At 52.8% G+C, this 17,596-nt stretch overlaps 1 protein-coding gene across 2 annotated transcripts in view; it reads right to left on the reverse strand.

Moving 5' to 3' along the window:
- ARSB (arylsulfatase B) overlaps positions 1 to 17,596 on the reverse strand; it is a 72,119-nt gene that overhangs the window by 20,124 nt on the left and 34,399 nt on the right. For both annotated transcript variants that reach the window (XM_058656427.1, XM_004586316.2), the window contains exons 5-6: positions 13,454 to 13,697; positions 1,230 to 1,300 (exon numbers count right to left, since the gene is read on the reverse strand). In XM_058656427.1, coding sequence (XP_058512410.1) covers positions 1,230 to 1,300; positions 13,454 to 13,697 — 315 coding nt within the window. The remainder of the gene's footprint in view (positions 1 to 1,229; positions 1,301 to 13,453; positions 13,698 to 17,596) is intronic.

Genomic DNA, 17,596 nt, shown 5'->3' on the forward strand with positions numbered 1-17,596 from the left:
GTGGGCTCCAGGCCTGGGCATGGACGACCATTGGGGGTACTCCCAGGGGCAGGAAGGGCTGTGAGACACAGGACAATGATGACACTTTCTGGCTTCGTCCACGAAAGCCCCTGGGGCGCACAGAACACTGCATGCAGGCCTGCGCCAGTGGCCTGTACCTCCTTAGAGCCAATCTGCTGTCCTCCCCATGACCAGATTGCACAGAGGAGGGAGTGTGCATGCCCCCAAGCTCCTCCCCACACCTATCCCTGCCTCTGTTCCCAGGAGACCGAAGCAAGCCCAGAACCAGTGGGAGGGTACGCGTGCCCCACCACAGTCAGGAGGCGACTCGGCAGCCTCAGACGCCCCTGAATCCGTGACGGCGGTTATAGGGCCCACAAGTCCGTCACCTGGCAGGCAGGGAGCCAAGTGCAAGAAGCATGAACGAGCTCATAGCACAGGGCTGGCTAGACCCAAGCAGTCCTCCAGCCCCATCCCCTGCCCTCACAGATGTCACCTTCACTCCTTGCTCCAGGAACAGCCATGCTGTGGCTGTGCGAGGGACACAGGAATGGAAGGCAGACCTGAGGAGGTCACACATGTAGCAGCAACACTGCTCAGACAATGCTAACCTTAGCCAGCTGCAGAGCAAGAGGCAGGAGGCACATCCGGGACTCGGTCCATCTACATCCCGAATCCACCTACGCCTGGCCTACAGTGCAGGAAGCACTGGGAGGTGCTTCTGCCCACACTTGACTGGGCCTGGAACCCGCCACATCTACTGGAGTGCTGCATACAGAGCATTCACAAAGAACCACAAGGCAGGGACCAACACGGGGAGAGACCCACAGGCCAGATACTAAAGCTGGGTACTGAGGCTGGGTACTCACATAGGCAGAGACCCACAAGGCTGGGTACTGAGGCTGGGTACTGAGGCTGGGTACTCACATAGGCAGAGACCCACAAGGCTGGGTACTGAGGCTGGGTACTCACACAGGCAGAGACCCACAAGGCTGGGTATTCACATAGGCAGAGACCCACAAGGCTGAGTACTGAGGCTGGGTACTCACACAGGCAGAGACCCGCAAGGCTGAGTACTGAGGCTGGGTACTCACACGGGCAGAGAACCACAAGGCTGGGTACTGAGGCTGGGTATTCACACAGGCAGAGAACCACAAGGCTGGGTACTGAGGCTGGGTACTCACACAGGCAGAGAACCACAAGGCTGGGTACTGAGGCTGGGTACTCACACGGGGAGAAGTCCTCAAATTCTGGGTCGATGTTGTGTAGTAGCTCTACTCTGGGCGATGGGCGTCCTTCACTGGAAGAGAAATATTTTGGAAATAATTAAATTCCTCTTTCAAATTAGCTTTTTTAAAAAATACTTGCATTCTTACTCTTGTCGCCAAGAACAAAGCTGTGAGCTGCTTCAGTGGATACAGCGTTTCGCAGAACCTGTGCTTCCTGCACTCAGCTTCAGAGTCAAGCTCATGATGTTCAATGTCACTGAGTCCAGCCCCTTTGCAGCAGACACCATCCACCCCAGGGAGACGTGCACTTGGGTGGACCCCACAGGCTGCCTCCTGAACTCATGCAAGGAAACCCAAAGTGTCCGCCCACGCGGTGGCCCAGCAGACCAGCCTGCGCCAGGAGCCTCAGCACCCACGTCTCATTTAACCCTCATGAGCCGGGACGCCTGTGTCTTAGCACATGCCTGGGTGCTGACGGGCAGCTGGCAGAGCAGCGGGGCACAACCCCTCCTACTAGAAACGTACTGTGTTCGTTAGCTGGGGGTAAGAGGGTGGGCCTTCATGCAGTGGTCAGCATGCAGCTTGGGACAGCTTTGTTCCCTGTGAAGGCCTGGTTCAAATCTGGACTCTGCTTGCAAGTTGGTTCTGCATGCACACGCATGGTGTGGGAGACGGTAGCTGGGTGCTCAAGCGCTCGCGCCTCGGCTGTGCACACGCACGGTGCGGGATGGTAGCTGAGCACTCAAGCGCTCGCGCCTCTGTGTGCACACGCATGGTGCGGGATGGTAGCTGAGCACTCAAGCGCTTGGGCCTCTGTGTGCACACGCATGGTGCGGGATGGTAGCTGAGCACTCAAGCGCTCGGGCCTCTGTGTGCACACGCACGGTGCGGGATGGTAGCTGAGCACTCAAGCGCTTGGGCCTCTGTGTGCACACGCATGGTGCGGGATGGTAGCGTGCTCTCGGGATACACACTGCAGTTCTGGGCTGCTGCTGGACTAACCCTGGATATTGCGCTTAGGGAGGGAGTCAGCAGATGCATGAGCTCCTCTGCTGCTCCAGGCCTTTCACATAAATTTTAAAAAACAATTAATAAAACCTTCTTAAAAAATGGCTGTGAGCATAAAATACACCCAACGTGAGTGGGGGGTGCATGAGGTACCAGGTCATGGTGCCAGTGCAGGCTTGAGTCTAAAAGAAGTTGCTCTCAACAACAGAACACCACAGGTCCGGGCATGACCCGTGAAGCTCCTAACGCCACCAGCAGGACAGCTCCGCGTCTACACCCCGCCCCCACTGCCAGGCATGGACAGCAGCGGTTTGGGATTTCAAAGGCCAGTCAAATTTCAGAAAAATCTGGGCTGTGGTTCAAGGCGTGGTGCTTGCCAAGGAAGGAAATGTGAAGACAAAATGTGATTAATTCAAAACAAAACTTTGGCCATCACCATTATTTTTAAAAATGACTGCAAAAAGGTAGGAAGGATGTAACCTCAAAAGACTCTCCTTTAAATTACACGTTAATAACTTGGGAATGCTGTGAGGTTTCCCTCTCCATAACACACAGGCACCAGAGAGGTGGCACGGAGATGCTGAGGCAAGGCTGGCCCATTCCTGGGGTGCGGACAGGCCGATCACTGGCTGCCTCAGAGACACCCACGGGCACAAAGCCCAGGAGCCAGGCTCTGATCCCAGAGCCCTGAAGCAAAGAAAACTCAACGTGAGGAAGTCCACATGATGATGATGATGACGACGGTCGCTAACTTCTCAGTTTAAACAGCAGTAGCAGATCCGAGATCCTATCAACAAATAAGCCAGGGAGATGGCAAGGCCAGAGTTTGGAAGTCTTTGTACTGTAGGGAAGAGTGGAACGTGATCGGTGAAATGCAGAGGTAGCCAAGCAAAACTTGTGTTAGACTTTTAGGACGATTATGAAAAACAAGCAAGTTTTTTTCCCCTGGACCGCAAGAAATCAAAACGCAATTGCTTAATTCAAAAGATGGCAGCAAAGAAATGGGAGAACTCCAAAAATGTCAGGGTCAATATATTAATATAGAACTACTGGTCTCTTACATTTACTTATTGGAGAGAGAGCGTGCACACATGGGTACGTATGAGCACACCCACAGACACCTGTGTGATGACTGGGGCTGGGGGCAGCTGGAAATGCAGTCCGGCTCGCCCGGTGACGTCAGCTATCATGGCTGCTGACCAGGGTAAGGAGGCACAGCTGGACCTGAACCCCAGTGCCACAGTGGGGGATGGCGGACTCCTTGCTGCTAGGCTAAAAGCTCACTCCTAACCACCATTCATCTCAAAAAGCAGAGGTCCCTGGAAGAGCCCAGAACATGAGGCTCAGGGTATGAAAGAATCTTTTCCTAGTAACTTGAGAGCCACAAGAGGCTGTGAGTGATGAGGTCAGGCTTGGGAGGGGAACGGAAGGCCAGTTGTACTTCCCGAGCAGAGATCTGCCAAGACAAGTCTTCAGGCTGCAAACTGGAGTCAAAACCCCCGGCCAGCTCAAGTGTGCTGACTCCACTTGGTCTTTTTAATAAGCTTTCTAATGCCATTTTTCACCAACTTTTTAAGATTTGTTTATTTGAAAGACACGGTGACGCAGAGACAAAGGGAGACCTGTCCCATCTGTGGGTCCACAACAACTGACGGCAGGCCCCGCTGAGGCCGGGAGCCCGGAGCTCCAGCCAGGTCTCCCCCATGGGCAGAAGGAGGCCCCGCGCTCGGGCCATCCTCCACTGCGTCCCCAGGCGCATAGCAGGGAGCTGGATGGGAATGGAGTAGGTGTTTAGCATGGGAGGTCTATATGGCAAGTCGTGGCCTAATCTGGCTGTGCCCCAATGCTGGCCCGAGTCTGCTTTCTGGAAGTACTAACCAGGATGTTTCGATAAGGATGTGGTTAGTGATAGGACACAAAAAAACGCATTATGTGATTAAGTGACTAACATGGTGACTAACCACAGCTAGGGCCGCCAAGTTATTAGACAAGTCAGTAAAACAGAATTTAAGGGAATGGAATAGGACCACGGCTGTATTACTCCAGCTGAAAACAAGATAAACTGCAACAATCCCTCAGCAGCAGACTTCAGAAATATCTCCAGGTGGATTTTAAATAAATGCAACCCTTACAAGAAATAATGGAAATGTCAAAAGTACCCAGCAGACTGCCAGTCAGGTGCAGTGAGACCAGCAAGGGTGTCACTCCCTGCAGGTCTTCCACTGAGGTGTCACCACCGTGATCAACAACTCCGACACGGGTGGCTCAGCCCACTGCGCACAGAGCCAGCCCTCTGCTGGTCCTGAAGCCATCACAATGACCACTCGTGGCCCCTATAAAGAACACTGCTGTGAACGCTCACTGTGTGTCATCCCGGGAGTAAACAGTGGGGTCATGTGCTAACTCTATGGTCAACCTTGGGAGAACTCATCAACCAGCAGAGTGCGAGCTTCCCAACTTCTCTGTGTCCTGGCCTTCGCTCACTGAGGCCTGGTTTCTGTATCTCTGGGGTCCTAACAACTAACGATGCTGACACATTTCATGTACTATTGCCAGTTATGTGTCTTTCTTGGAGAAATAAGTGGCTATTCAGATGCGCCACTCACTTCTCCACTGGGCCGCAGTTCTCTGTATACTCTACATGCAGGCCCTTCATCAGATCCAGCCTAATATTTTCTCCCACTCTGTGGGCAGTTCTTTTGCTTTTACAACACTGACAAAAGAAAAAAAGTCTTAAATTTTGATGTAGTTCCATTACCCATTTTTCTTTTGATGCTTTTGGCATCTTCTCTACAGAAGACAAGACTGCCTGAGCCAAGGTAACAAGGGTGTGCCTCCCGGCTTCTCTCCTCCTGGGAGTGTCTCAGCTTCAGGACTTCCCTTGGTCCAGGGGACATCTTGAGCTCATTCTTGTATATGCTACTTCCCTCAGGACTATCTGCTGAACAGATCCTTCCAATGGAGCCATCTTGCCACCTCCTTCAAAAACACAAGCTGCTTTGGGGAAGGAAATGGGGTGCAGCACGTTATGCCCCTGGCTGGAAAACTCACACCCCAGACACTGTGCAGTCTGATCGAGCTTCCGGCACAGTCTGGGTGGCAGCCATGTAGCAGGGTCCCTGCCACCCAGGTGGGTGACCAGGATGAAGCTTCTGGCTCTGGCCTCTGGCTCCAGCTCCGGTTCTAGCTCCTACCTCCTGGCTCTGACTCCTGCCTCCTGGCTCTAGCTCCTGGTTCCTGGCTCTGGCCTCTGGTTCCTGGCTCTAGCTCCTGGTTCCTGGCTCTAGCTCCTGGTTCCTGGCTCTGGCCTCTGGCTCCTGGCTCTAGCTCCTGGTTCCTGGCTCTGGCCTCTGGCTCCTGGCTCTAGCTCCTGGTTCCTGGCTCTAGCTCCTGGTTCCTGGCTCTGGCCTCTGGCTCCTGGCTCTAGCTCCTGGTTCCTGGCTCTGGCTCTGGCTCCTGGCTCCAGCTCCGGCTTTGGCTCCTGGTTCCTGGCTCTAGCTCTGGAGTGAACAAATTCTGTCTCTTGCAGGTATTTGGAATGTGAGTTAACAGATGCAAGATTTTTTTTCTCTGTCTCTCCCTTTCTGCTGCTCTGCTTTAAAATAAATAATTTTCAAAGATTAGAGTGTTTCAATACACATCTGAAGAATTACTATTCTCGCGTCTTGCTATAGGAGATTACCACATTTCATTATGTGTTCTCTGTCAAGTATTGGGACTGGGGGTAAGTCCTGTCAAGTTAGACTGCAGAAACACCTGGAGAGCGCAAAATCCAGGACTAGGAATGGGCCCAGTAGGGAAACTGTGGGCATCCCTTTGTTGGGTCAACCATGGCAAACATAACAGGACCTTTGGCCTGCCAACGGAATGTGTGTGTCAAAACTGGGCCTCCTCAGTGGCTCTGACGGAGCAGTGGAAGGAACACCCTGAAGCACATGGAGGATATGTTAGACCACTGGATCCTGCAGAGGACATCTGGTACCAGAGCAGAGGAAGGAGGGCAGAACAAATGGGTCAACTACCCCAGCGAAGCATGGAGGCAAATTTCTGAATGAACGGAGACTCAGGGTGGACTGTGGCAGCCAATGGTCCTTGGAAGGATATCTCCATCCTTGCAGCTGCAAGATCAACAGCATTGCCGTACTATAGAAACCACGTGAACAGAACCCTTGGAGCATGCTCCACAATGGGGACTTTAGGATGACATCGGGTGGCTGTTCCCCATCCCTGGGGACTGAGGTGATCGGGAGGTTGGGTATGGGTTCTTCCCTTGTTCCCCCAGATACAGGAAGAAGGAAAAGAAATTGTGGAAGTAGTGGTCTCACCCGCTTTCCCCTGGCCCCGGACCCTTCCCACCCAAAACAGAATAATAATTACGTGTTCTAAATCTTGATTTTTTCTATAGGGAAGAAGATGGCAGTAGGCTAGCTTTTAAGACACTCATAGTTTCCCTTGACAGGAGGTCTGCTTCTGCAGGAAGTACCTTAAGAAACCCATGACCATTTCCTACACACAGTCCCCTAACACACCCCTGGATAAAGGCACAGGACGCTTGAACACATCCGCAGCATGAGACCCAACTCCTTCCTCCAGGTTGGGAGAGGGAGAGAACGGTCCCCTCCGGAACACACATACTGCAGTGACAACAGGGCCAGTCACCGGCCTAGGAGATGGAACCAGATGGACTGCACCAAGCACAGACCTGGGACCATCTCAGCCACAGGGGAGCAGATGGGCTTCTGTGCTGTAAGCTGCAGTTTCCCCAACGACCACACTTCAATGGATATGCAAGAATTCAAGGAACCCTTAGGAATCTATTCAAGAATTAATTCCTCCACCTAAGAAATCCTTGTGAACAGTTTAGCAGTGTGGGAGTGTTTAGCACTGAGCCTATTTAATGTGGTTCCAAGATGAATACAAAATCATGGATCAGGAGCAAAAGTGTCACACAATATACAAGGATACTTCAGGAAGTCTGTGGAAATGTAATTACAGAGTGTTTATGTTCAAGCCAAAACTGTTGAGATTCGTACATTTTCTATGATATGTATTTTCACGAGTTATTTGAAGCTTAATTTCAATTTTTTGCACAAGATAAACTCATCTTTTAGCTCCATTTTTTGCATGAGCATTCTGAATTAGACCCATGTGTACTGACACAACTAATTTCAAAATTTTAAAAATTTTAGATTTATTTATTTTTATTGTAAAGGCAGACCAGATTTACAGAGAGGAAAAACAGAAAGATCTTTCATCCACTGGTTCATTCCCCATGTGGCCCCAAAGGCCAGAGCTGAGCTAATCCAAAGCCAGGAGCCAGGAGCTTCTGAGCCAGGCTTTGGTCATCCTCTGCTGCCTTCCCAGGCCACAGGCAGGGAGCTGGACTTGAACAGGAGCCCTTATGGGATCACTCTGGTGCTCGAAGGGGGAGGATTAGTGAATCGAGCCACTGCCCTGGGCCCATAACTATTATTAAAATCAGAAGAAAGAGGACAGGGAAAGGGTCCCATTGCATAGCAACTTGATTTCACTGTACATAGTAACCATGAGTGAAGACTCCATCAACGGCAGACACACCAAACAGCGGAACCCGGGGGCCTGGGACCAGAGGCGGGCCAGGAAAATGACATCAGCATGTCTGTGTCACAGTGGCCGCTGGAGAAAACTCAAGACTGAGGAACTAACACATCACCCACAGTTGAGGACCAGAAGTAAACACAGCTTGGGACAAAAGTGACAGTCCGGCAGCGTGTATACACTCATCTCCCAGAGCCAAACACTTCCCAAGTCAGATCACAGAAGTCCCCAGGTCACACTCAGCAACTGTGGCGCACACACACTTTCCTCTCAAGGACACACAGTGCAGAAGCCAGGAAAGACGGCGTGTTGGGCCACGCCGTAACCTCAAAAGAGCTGGAATAAAAACCTGGTCCTCCAACTACAGGACAAGTAAGCCACAAGTAAGTAACCACAAAGCGGTCCTCAAAAAGTTAATGGAAAAGGAATTAAAAGTTTATTTTGGCTCAAAGAACAGAAAAGAAACTCACACGCAATTTTCTCAGGAGACACCTTTTCCTTGAACTTTTATTTTATTTTTATTGGAAAGGCAGATATACAGAGAGAAAGAGAGACAGAGAGGAACTACCTCTTTTCGCTGATTCACTCCCCAAGTGACCACAATGGCTAGAGCTGAGCTGATCCAAAGCCATGGAGCCAAGAGCTTCCTCTGCGTCTCCCACACAGGTGCAGGGCCCCAAGGCTTTAGCCCATCCTGGACTGCTTTCCCAGGCCAGTTAGGGAGCTAGATGGGAAATGGAGCAGTCGGTGCATGAACTAGCACCCACAGGATCCAGGCACATGCAACATAAGGATTTAGCCACTGAGCCATCACACTGGGCCCTTCTATGAATTTTTTGAGTGGGCAGAAGAGAGAGAGAGAAAGACTCCTTGTATATAACTAGGGAAAAATCTGAGATATGTGGAAGTGAATACACTTCCAATAACCAAGGTGTCCTCCTTTTCTTGTTTTTCTTAAAGATTTATTTACTTTTATTTGAAAGGCAGAGTTACAGAGAGAGGAGAGAGAAAGAGAAAGAAAGAGATATTTCCTCTACTGGCTCACTTCCCTAACAGCCACAATGGCTGGAGCTAGACTGGTTTAAAGCCAGGAGCCAGAAGCTTCTTCTGGGTCTGAATGCAAGGGCCCAAGCACTCGGACCATTTTCCCTGCCTTCCCAGGCACATTAGCAGGAAGCTGCATGGAAGTGGATCGGCTCGGACACGAACCGGAGTCCAGTCGGGATGTTGGCGTCTTAGGCAGAGGCTTAACCCGCCACGCTGGTCCTCTCCTGTTTCACAATCACCTACTATCCTTTGGCTGACCAGACAACCATAACGTCTGCAGCCTCGTGGGGAAAGACTTGATCAGAACACTTTACTGGGAGTGGGGTTAAGACATGTGTCTCTTGTCACCACTGAAGACCAGTTAATCCTTTCCCTCATGGAATGAAGAATCACATTTCAGAGAGACTCAAGGAGGAAGAGTAGAGTAAACCTTTTTCAAGCTTCTTCCCCGAGAGGAGCGGCCCAGGAAGCTGTGGCACTGCCCGGTGAGGTGGCTATGGCGCTCACAGGGGCACTTTATTGACACCTGGGAGTGGCATGCCTTAAGACTCCCAGAGTGCACGGAGTACACCCATGTGGAAGGAGGGGAAAGCTGGGGTGCTGACGATGTTAAAGCATCATGGGTCTCTCTGACGTCACGCTTTGGGTCTCACCAAGCACGAACCCTGAACTGGACACCTGAGGTTCGGCTGTGTTCCTATTTCATCAGGATACTCCAGCCATAAGTTACGCCAACAAGTGGACAGTTTTGGGTGGGCCTAGGTGGAAAGCAGGACCCTCGGTTCCTCTCCAGCCATTCAGGCTAACTTTCTGCATGACACTCTCGCATTAGAGGGCTGGTTCCCTTCCCTGCTCCCGCCAGCTCCAGTTGCCTGCTAATGGGTGCCTGGGATGACATACACCGCTGGGTCCCTGTCAGCCACCCTGGAGGCATGGACCGCGTTCCCAGCTCCCAGCTTCAGACGCCATGGGCAGCCGGGAGAGGAATGCACTCTGTGTGTGTCTCCTGCCTCTGTTCTCGAAACCAGCTTCCTGCTAAGGTGCTAGGGAGGTGGCAGGTGATGGCTCACACAGCTGTGCCCCCACCACTCTTCTGGGAGACCCAGACTGAGTTCCCAGCTCCCCAGCCAACCCTGGCTGTTGCAGACACTTGAGGAGTGAACCAGTGGACAGGACATGGATCTCCATTTCTCATTCTGCCTTTGGAGTAAGTAAAAATGAAAACAACCCAGCCAACCAGAGGCCCTGACATGGGCCCCGGTGCTAGGAAGGACTTACAGCCTCAGGTGGCACTTTCAGACACGGCAGAAGAAACGCAGTCTGGACGTCTTGCTGAGAGTGGGCCACTGCGCTTCATCTCAGCTTGCTTCCCAGCTGCATCCACAGCAGGAAACGTCTCTGAGCTGTGGTTGTGTTTGGTGAAGTTACCCGTCATCAGATGACGCTGTGGCACATTACGCCCTCCAGCCATGGGTGAGGACAGGACAGAACATCACGCAGGCAGGGCCATGATCTTACCTCATTAAAGACAAAGTAAAAAACAAAACAAAATAAAACAAAAACACCCTTAGGAAATACAACTCCTTTGGTTTCCCTTTTGTTGGCCAAGCTAGTCAAATTGTTTCTTCAATAACACATAGACTGCCTGTCCAGTTGAAAAGCAGGAGGATCTACATTTGCGATACTGGGATCCCATCTGGGCACCAATTCTGTCCTGGCTGCTCCACTTCCCATCCAGCTCCCTGCTTGTGGCCTGAGAAAGCAGTGCAAGTGGTCCAAGGCCTTGGGACCCTGTACCTGCATGGGAGACCTGGAACAAGTTCCTGGCTCTTGGCCTCAGATCAGTTAGCTTTGGCTGCTGCAGTCATTGGGGAACCAGCAGATGGAAGAGTCTCTGTACACTCTGCCTTTCAAACAAAAACAAAATAAAACTTCAAAAAAGGGTAGAAAGATCAGAGTTCTGATAAGCCTGGAAGACAGCGCGTCCTGGGGTGACAGCCACCTTGGGGACTGCGGCTTGCGGAGACCAAAAAGCAGAAGCAGCTGAGGAGGCTCCTTTGGCAAATGCCACCTCCCAGCCTGACCAGCGCTGCCTCTCCTGGCTGGTCCTCCGTCCACAGAGGCCCACGAGGCAGTGGCTACACTACCTGTGACCTCCCTCATGCACTCGGCTTGGCCAACTAGCTTCCTGTTCTCACATTCCTACTTTATGAGTTGCTTTGGAGACTTCCAAAGAACTTCCACCACCTCAGGAACGTTCTTTCCACTTCTGGGAAAAAAAAAAACAAAAAACCTCCTACCTCCGGCCTCTGAGTGCCGCCCGTTGTTTTCCTGCTTTGCCCAAGCAGCTCCAGACGCCAGCGTGGCTGCTGGGGTGGGGTGGGGGAGCTGCAGCTCTGCCACCGGGGCTGAGAGGCAGCTGGCCTGGGGAGTCCAGGGATCAGGGTGACTTTATCAGCTTCGGGAACTTTATCAGGAAACAGGAGCGCTGTGACGGCAGTGCTCTGTTTATTCCACAGAAACGCTCACATAGTGCTTGATGGAAACGCTGGGCAGATCTTTGTTAGAAAATGGAGAAGGAAAGCCCCCACTCTCTCATGGTCTGGCACATGGGCACAGCATCCTGGGCGAAAATCCTCAGCCAGCTGCTGCTGACGAACATGGACACTGGCAGCCAGCAGCAGGTGCAAGACAGCAGGAGCACTTCTGCAGCTCGGCTCTTCCCACACCAGAGCCCGGACAGCTCGTCTCCGAGCAGGAGCAGTTCATGTTAGGCAGTCGGTGTCAGGCGCAGTGGTTAAATCTGCCTGTCCCTGGAGTGCTGGTTTGAGTCCTGGATACTCTGCTCCGATCCAGCTCCCTGCTAGTGTGCCTGGGAAGACAGCAGACATGGCTCAGGAATTTGGGCCCCTGGGATCAGAGCTGGAGTAGCCAGGACTTGAATTGACACTCTCATAAGGGGAGTTGACATCCCAAAGTGGAACCCTAAACTACTGCCCCAGATGGAAGTCATGCTGTCAGCTTTAGCCTGGCCCAGACCTGGTCGCTGTGGCCACTTGGGGAGTGAACCAGTGGGTGGACGGTCTCTCCCTTCCTCTCCTCATCTCCCTCTCTCATTCTGCCTCTCAAATAAAAAAGATCATGGTAAGCCTGAAAAGAGGGTTTGTGGGCCAACATGGATGGCTCAGGTGAGCATCAGTGACATAGGAAATAAATGCAGTCTACTTCCAATGTGAGTAATCTATAAGGATTTTTAAAAAAGATATTAAGGTATCCACTTAATTACCTGAGAGGCAGAGTGACAGAGAGAAGTTCAGACAAACAGGTAGAGAGAGAGAGAGAGAGAGAGAGAGAGAGAGAGATCTTCCATCTACTGGTTCGCTCTCCGAATGCCCACAACAGCCAGGGCTGTGCCAGGACAACACCAGGAGGCAGGAACTCCATCCGAGTCTCCTACGTGTCAGCCTCTTGGGTGTGTCAGCCAACACGGGCACCTCCACAGGGAGCCGGATCAGAGGCAGAGTAGCTGCCTGGACGGGCACTTCTGCGAGGGCAGCAGACATCTCGACGTGGTGTGCTGACCTGCTGCTCCACAGCATTAGCCCCGGCGGTCAGGGCTTTTCTACCCGTGTAAGTTCACAGCTTTCACTGTAGCCTCACATGATTCCAGGATCTCTAAAAACTGGGAAAAAGTCACTCCTCCCCCTGTGGTCCATGGCTCACCCAACACATGCAGCATCTCACCAATTACAGAGGAGAAAATCAAACCATAACATTAAGAAGAAAACAGGGAAAATGTTTAGTGCATTTCAAAGTGGGGAAAAAGTTTCCTGAACAAAAAGGAAAGGCTGATGATATTTATGAATCAATTGCAGGAGAGATATTCATATCAAACATCAACAAAATTGAAAACATAAATAAGATAGTAAAAATATTTGCAAAATACAGCCATCAAAAAAAGCTTCACGTACAGGGCCACAGGTTAAATTAGTGTCTGCGACCCTGGCACGCCGGATCAGACACTGCGTACCAGCTGATGCAGCACATGCCGGTGTAACACACACAGAAGAGCGGGTAGAAACAACGCGCACAGCCAACGGTCACTCCCAGGGAGCTCCCCGTGCCCTCCAGATCCACTGCTCCATGCTGCCCGGGCTAACCATGGCCAGGACTACCTCCAGGGTATCTACAGCCAGGTCCAACACTGAGCCTGCCCCTGCTCCAGGGACTGCCACTTGCTGGGCTGATCCATCACCATCCACAGCTCCACTGCACACGCCTGGCACGCAGAGGCTTCTCCTTGTCTCCTGTCCCTCCCCCCAACTCTCCAATAAAGAGTGAGCTCATTCCTAGTTTCTCAGTGCCTACAACAAGAGCTGGCACCTGCAGGGACCTCACTAGATGCTCACCGGGGGGTGAGCAGATCCTGAGACCACCCAGCACCACCCGGTCCTGCCGGGCTCTCTTCCCCGACCTGGCACTTCTACTTTAAAACACATGGTGATTGATCAGCAGCAGGAGCATCTCGGCTCAGGAGTGCTGCCTCTCTGACTGCAGGGGCTGTGGTGGGGAGTGGAGCATCAGGGGGGTACCTGATGGTTTCCCACACGTCGAAGCCGTCCAGAGGTTTGGTGCCACGGGGCTGCACCCCCGCCAGCCTCGCGAGAGTAGGCAGCCAGTCGGAGATGTGCAGGAGCTCCCCACTCTTGACACCCTTCCGCTTCAGCAGCGGGCTGGCCACGAAGCCCACACCGCGGATGCCGCCTTCCCACAGGCTCCACTTCCGCCCGCGCAGGGGCCAGTTGTTGCCCCCGGCCAGGGTCTGCCCACCGTTATCTGTAAGACAGTAGGGCCTTGGCGTGAGTGAGCGTATGTGCAGAAAGGATCGGAATCTAGGAATCTAGATGGGCGCGCTGCTGCCAGACTCCATGGAATCTACTGCCTGCCTGCGTAACACCCGCGTGTTAGGGTGGAGCCTCCTACAGGCTCCTGACAAGAACCGCCAGCTCTACCAGCACCACAGCCTTCAGGGACAAAATTCCTGAAAGACGTGCCGTGCCCTGAGACTGCTGGACGTCTCATCTCACATGGAAGTCGACCTGGGTAGGAACTCTGGGTGTTGAGGAGTGCTGTCTCAGGCAAACCCATGGCAAACTTCGCGCTGAGGAGTCTCCCTGCCCCACCACGCACAGCTCCCACAGTGCAGGCAGCCACACTGCCGACTTGCCGCCCGTGGGGGCTCCCTGCGGGTCTTTAGGTCAGCAACTTTAGACACACTAAGAACACAGGACATCCATGTATGTTGGTGCTAAACAGTGCTTTCAGTGAGAGAGAAAACTTGTCACACCCTTTCGCATACTATTTCTCCTTCCCCAAACTAAGTGCCCCTTACCCATACTAACCACTCTCTCCCAACTAACTACCCCTTCTCCAAACTACTTCTCTCACACTAACTTCCCCTTCCTCAAACTGGCCACCTTCTGTATGCTAACTACCCTCCCCCAAATTAACTACCCTCTCCCAACTATCCCTTTTCCAAAATTCTCTCCCTACTACCCCATCTCCAAACTACCTTTCCCAAACTACCCCTTCCTCAAACTACCCACTCTAACATAGTAACTACCCCTTTCCCAAATGAACCACCACACTAACTAACCCTTCTCCACACCAATGACTCTCTCCAGCACCAACTCTCTCCTTCACCGACAGCCACCTCCCACACTGACTGCCCAGCCCATCAACTTGCTTTTTTTAACCCTTATCCTTTCTCTAACTCCCTCCTACCATCCCCCAAAAGGAATGCCGCGGTTTTTGAGCCACTCCTTGAAACACTCCGCAGGGGATATTCTGGAGAAGCTGCAGTATTTTTATATCATGTGATGCCCCTTCCTCCCTGACCTTGGCCACTTTGTCCCAACAGTCCACAGCCCAGCCTGATCATCCCATCCCGTTTCTCTGGCACTCCAGCCCCAGTCCCAGGCCATGAACCAATGACTGGAAGATGTCTGGTGGCCGGGGAGCAGTGCCAGCAATAGTTTGTAGAGATAGTTCAATAGATCTGTGGGCTCTCCAAGTTAATTTTTTACTAAAAGTTTTTATACAGCCTCGAATTGTGTTATTTTTTAAAAAATAGATTAAAAATGGTGATGCTTTACAGCAAAAAAAAAAAGTTAAGCTGAAGTCAGACGTCCATCTGGCAGGCAAGGGCTCAGAGCTGGAGTGGACCGGGGCTGTGGAGGACAAGGAGCGGTATCTCTTGGGCACTGGGTGAATGGCTCCAGCCTCCATGGGGATGGGGAACCTCAGGGTCACCTTCCACGTGGCGTGGACTTCCACATGTAGACACGAGTTTAAACCACTGCTATCCAGATGAGCCATGGAGTATAGGATGGCCAACCCGCTCCATGGGACAGTATCCTTTCTTCCCCTCCCCATGTGGCTGTGTATACAGCCATCCTGTTCCCCCACTGCCCCATGGATGCCTAGAGCTGGATTAGAACCCAACTTTACAGGGGCTGTTTCCCCTACAGCTTCACAGCTAGGACAGAACAGGCTCCTTACGTCACGTTTGGGAAGAGCTCGACAACAGTTCGATCACGGCAACTTCCTGCGGTACAAGCGCCGGACCCCAGACCAGGACTGCTCAGAATCCCACTGAATCACTCGGGACAGCTTCTGATCGGAAACGCAGAAGCTATTTACTTCTGGAATTTTCCGCTTGATATTCCCAGACCAAGGTAAGGCCCTGGGTGACTGAAATCGCAGAAAGAGCAATTGTGGCTAGCAGGGACCCCTGCATACAACCCTTGTTACAGAGCTGAGAGCAGAAGCTCCAGGCCAGCAGAGCCCCTGCAAGGCAAAGAAGAAGGTGTGCTCAGCAGCACTCACTCCACACCAGGCGCCGCTGATACCTTTTGCTTGTTTATCTACCTGAGGCACAGACAACGAGGGAGAACTCCCACCTGCTGGTTCACGGCCCCAATGCATGCCTGCAACTGCTGGGCCAGGCTGGGCTAGAACCCAGTCTGAGTCCTCCACCTGAACCATCACCACTGCCACCCAGGGTGCGTCAGCAGGAAGCAGAGATCTGAATTGGAGCTGGGACAAGGGTGCTGACCCCAGATGCAGGCACTTTCCTGCTGGGCTCAGTGCCTGGTCCTACACCATGGTGGGCCTGGGGCTGGACAGACCTGGGACTGCAGCCACATGAGAAAGAACTGACATGATTTAGGATGAGCACGTGACAGGGCACTGGCAATGGCAGTGACGGCTGCTGTCTTCACAGTCACAACCCACATGCCACGCCAAATGTGAGTGCCTTGTCACTTATGATGTGAGGCTTGAAAGAGCCTGACAGCTGCCGAGAGGCTTGAGGCCTGTGGGCCTCATCTGGCCACTGCCCCTGGAAGGACAAGCTCCTGGTGTCTCCCTGGTGGGTTTACAACGAGGGCCACATGCACCTCCTCTCCCCTGCGGGACCCACACACAGCGGTAACACGGGCACAACATGTACTTTCAGGAATAGCAGCAGAGCAGATTCAAGGTGGCCTGATTCCCGTCAGGAGCCTTGGCTGCTGCTGAGGGGTAAGAACCTCCGGACCTGGCTGGCACTGTGCTGCCACAAGCTGAGCAGCCTCCTGGAGCCGAGTTCAAGTCCCGTTGCTCTGCTTCCAATCCAGCACGTTACTATTGGGCATGGGAAAGCAGGGGAAGCTGACCTGGGTCCCTGGGGGCCCATGCACCTATGTGGGAGACTCAGCTGGAGTTCCAGGCTCCTGGCTTTGGCCCGGGCCAGTCCTGGCTGCTGCAGCTGTTTGGGGAGTGAACCAGTGGATGGAAGTTCTTGCATGCATGCTTGATCATACTCACTGTAATCCTGCCTTTCGAATAAATCTTCCAAGAAAAGAAAAGAAACTGAAGGGTCCCTGCCATGGAAGCCCTGGCCCAGGTCCCTGGGTCTTGCTGGGCCTTGCTGAGTGGAGGTGTGCATTGGCCCAGATGGAAGTGAACTCCCCAATGCCTGGATTAGGGGGCCAGGGGACAGGGATCTAAGAACCAAAGAGCCTTCCTCACCCCCACCACTTCTCCTCCTCACAAATGCTCAAGGCCCAGGCCAGCTTTCAGGGCACACTCCGTTTCATGCTGGGTGGGCTGGCCCACATCTCCTTGCAGGCAACCGCTCTACACCCAGGACTCTGCAGGGACATCGGGGCCCAGGATAGGGCTCACAAACTACCATGTGATGTGAAGTCACAGCATAGGGACATGCTGACTCCCCACTCTGGATCCAGGGCCAGAACAGAACCACCTACCCTATACTATCATGGACAACACAGCTGCATGCCTTGGGAGGTGCCCACTATGCCTGCTAAGCTGTACTTGACATGCATGTCAACGCCATGGGCTCTCAACAATGCACAAACCTGGCTAGTGTGGGAAGGAGGGTGTGGGGTGTGACACTAGGAGCAGCCCGTCCACGACGGCAGAGGACGATGCTGTGGGCTGTGTGCCCCACACGGCTGCTGCTGGCCACTGGGGGCGGCACAGTGTCTCCACAAGGCCCTAAGGGAAGGGGCGGAATCATGAGTGTGGCTGTTTCTGCCATTAGCTTGGCGGGGCTGCTTTAGCCATTAGCAACGAGCAGAGGTTCTGCCATCGGTCTTCCATATGGCTTCCCCAGGCAGGTCTTCTAGGGCCCTCTGGAGAGAACACGGTCAGCAAACACACCTGCCGCT

The sequence above is a fragment of the Ochotona princeps genome, chromosome 28 (genome assembly GCF_030435755.1).
Source record: "Ochotona princeps isolate mOchPri1 chromosome 28, mOchPri1.hap1, whole genome shotgun sequence".
Taxonomy (NCBI): Eukaryota; Metazoa; Chordata; class Mammalia; order Lagomorpha; family Ochotonidae; genus Ochotona; species Ochotona princeps.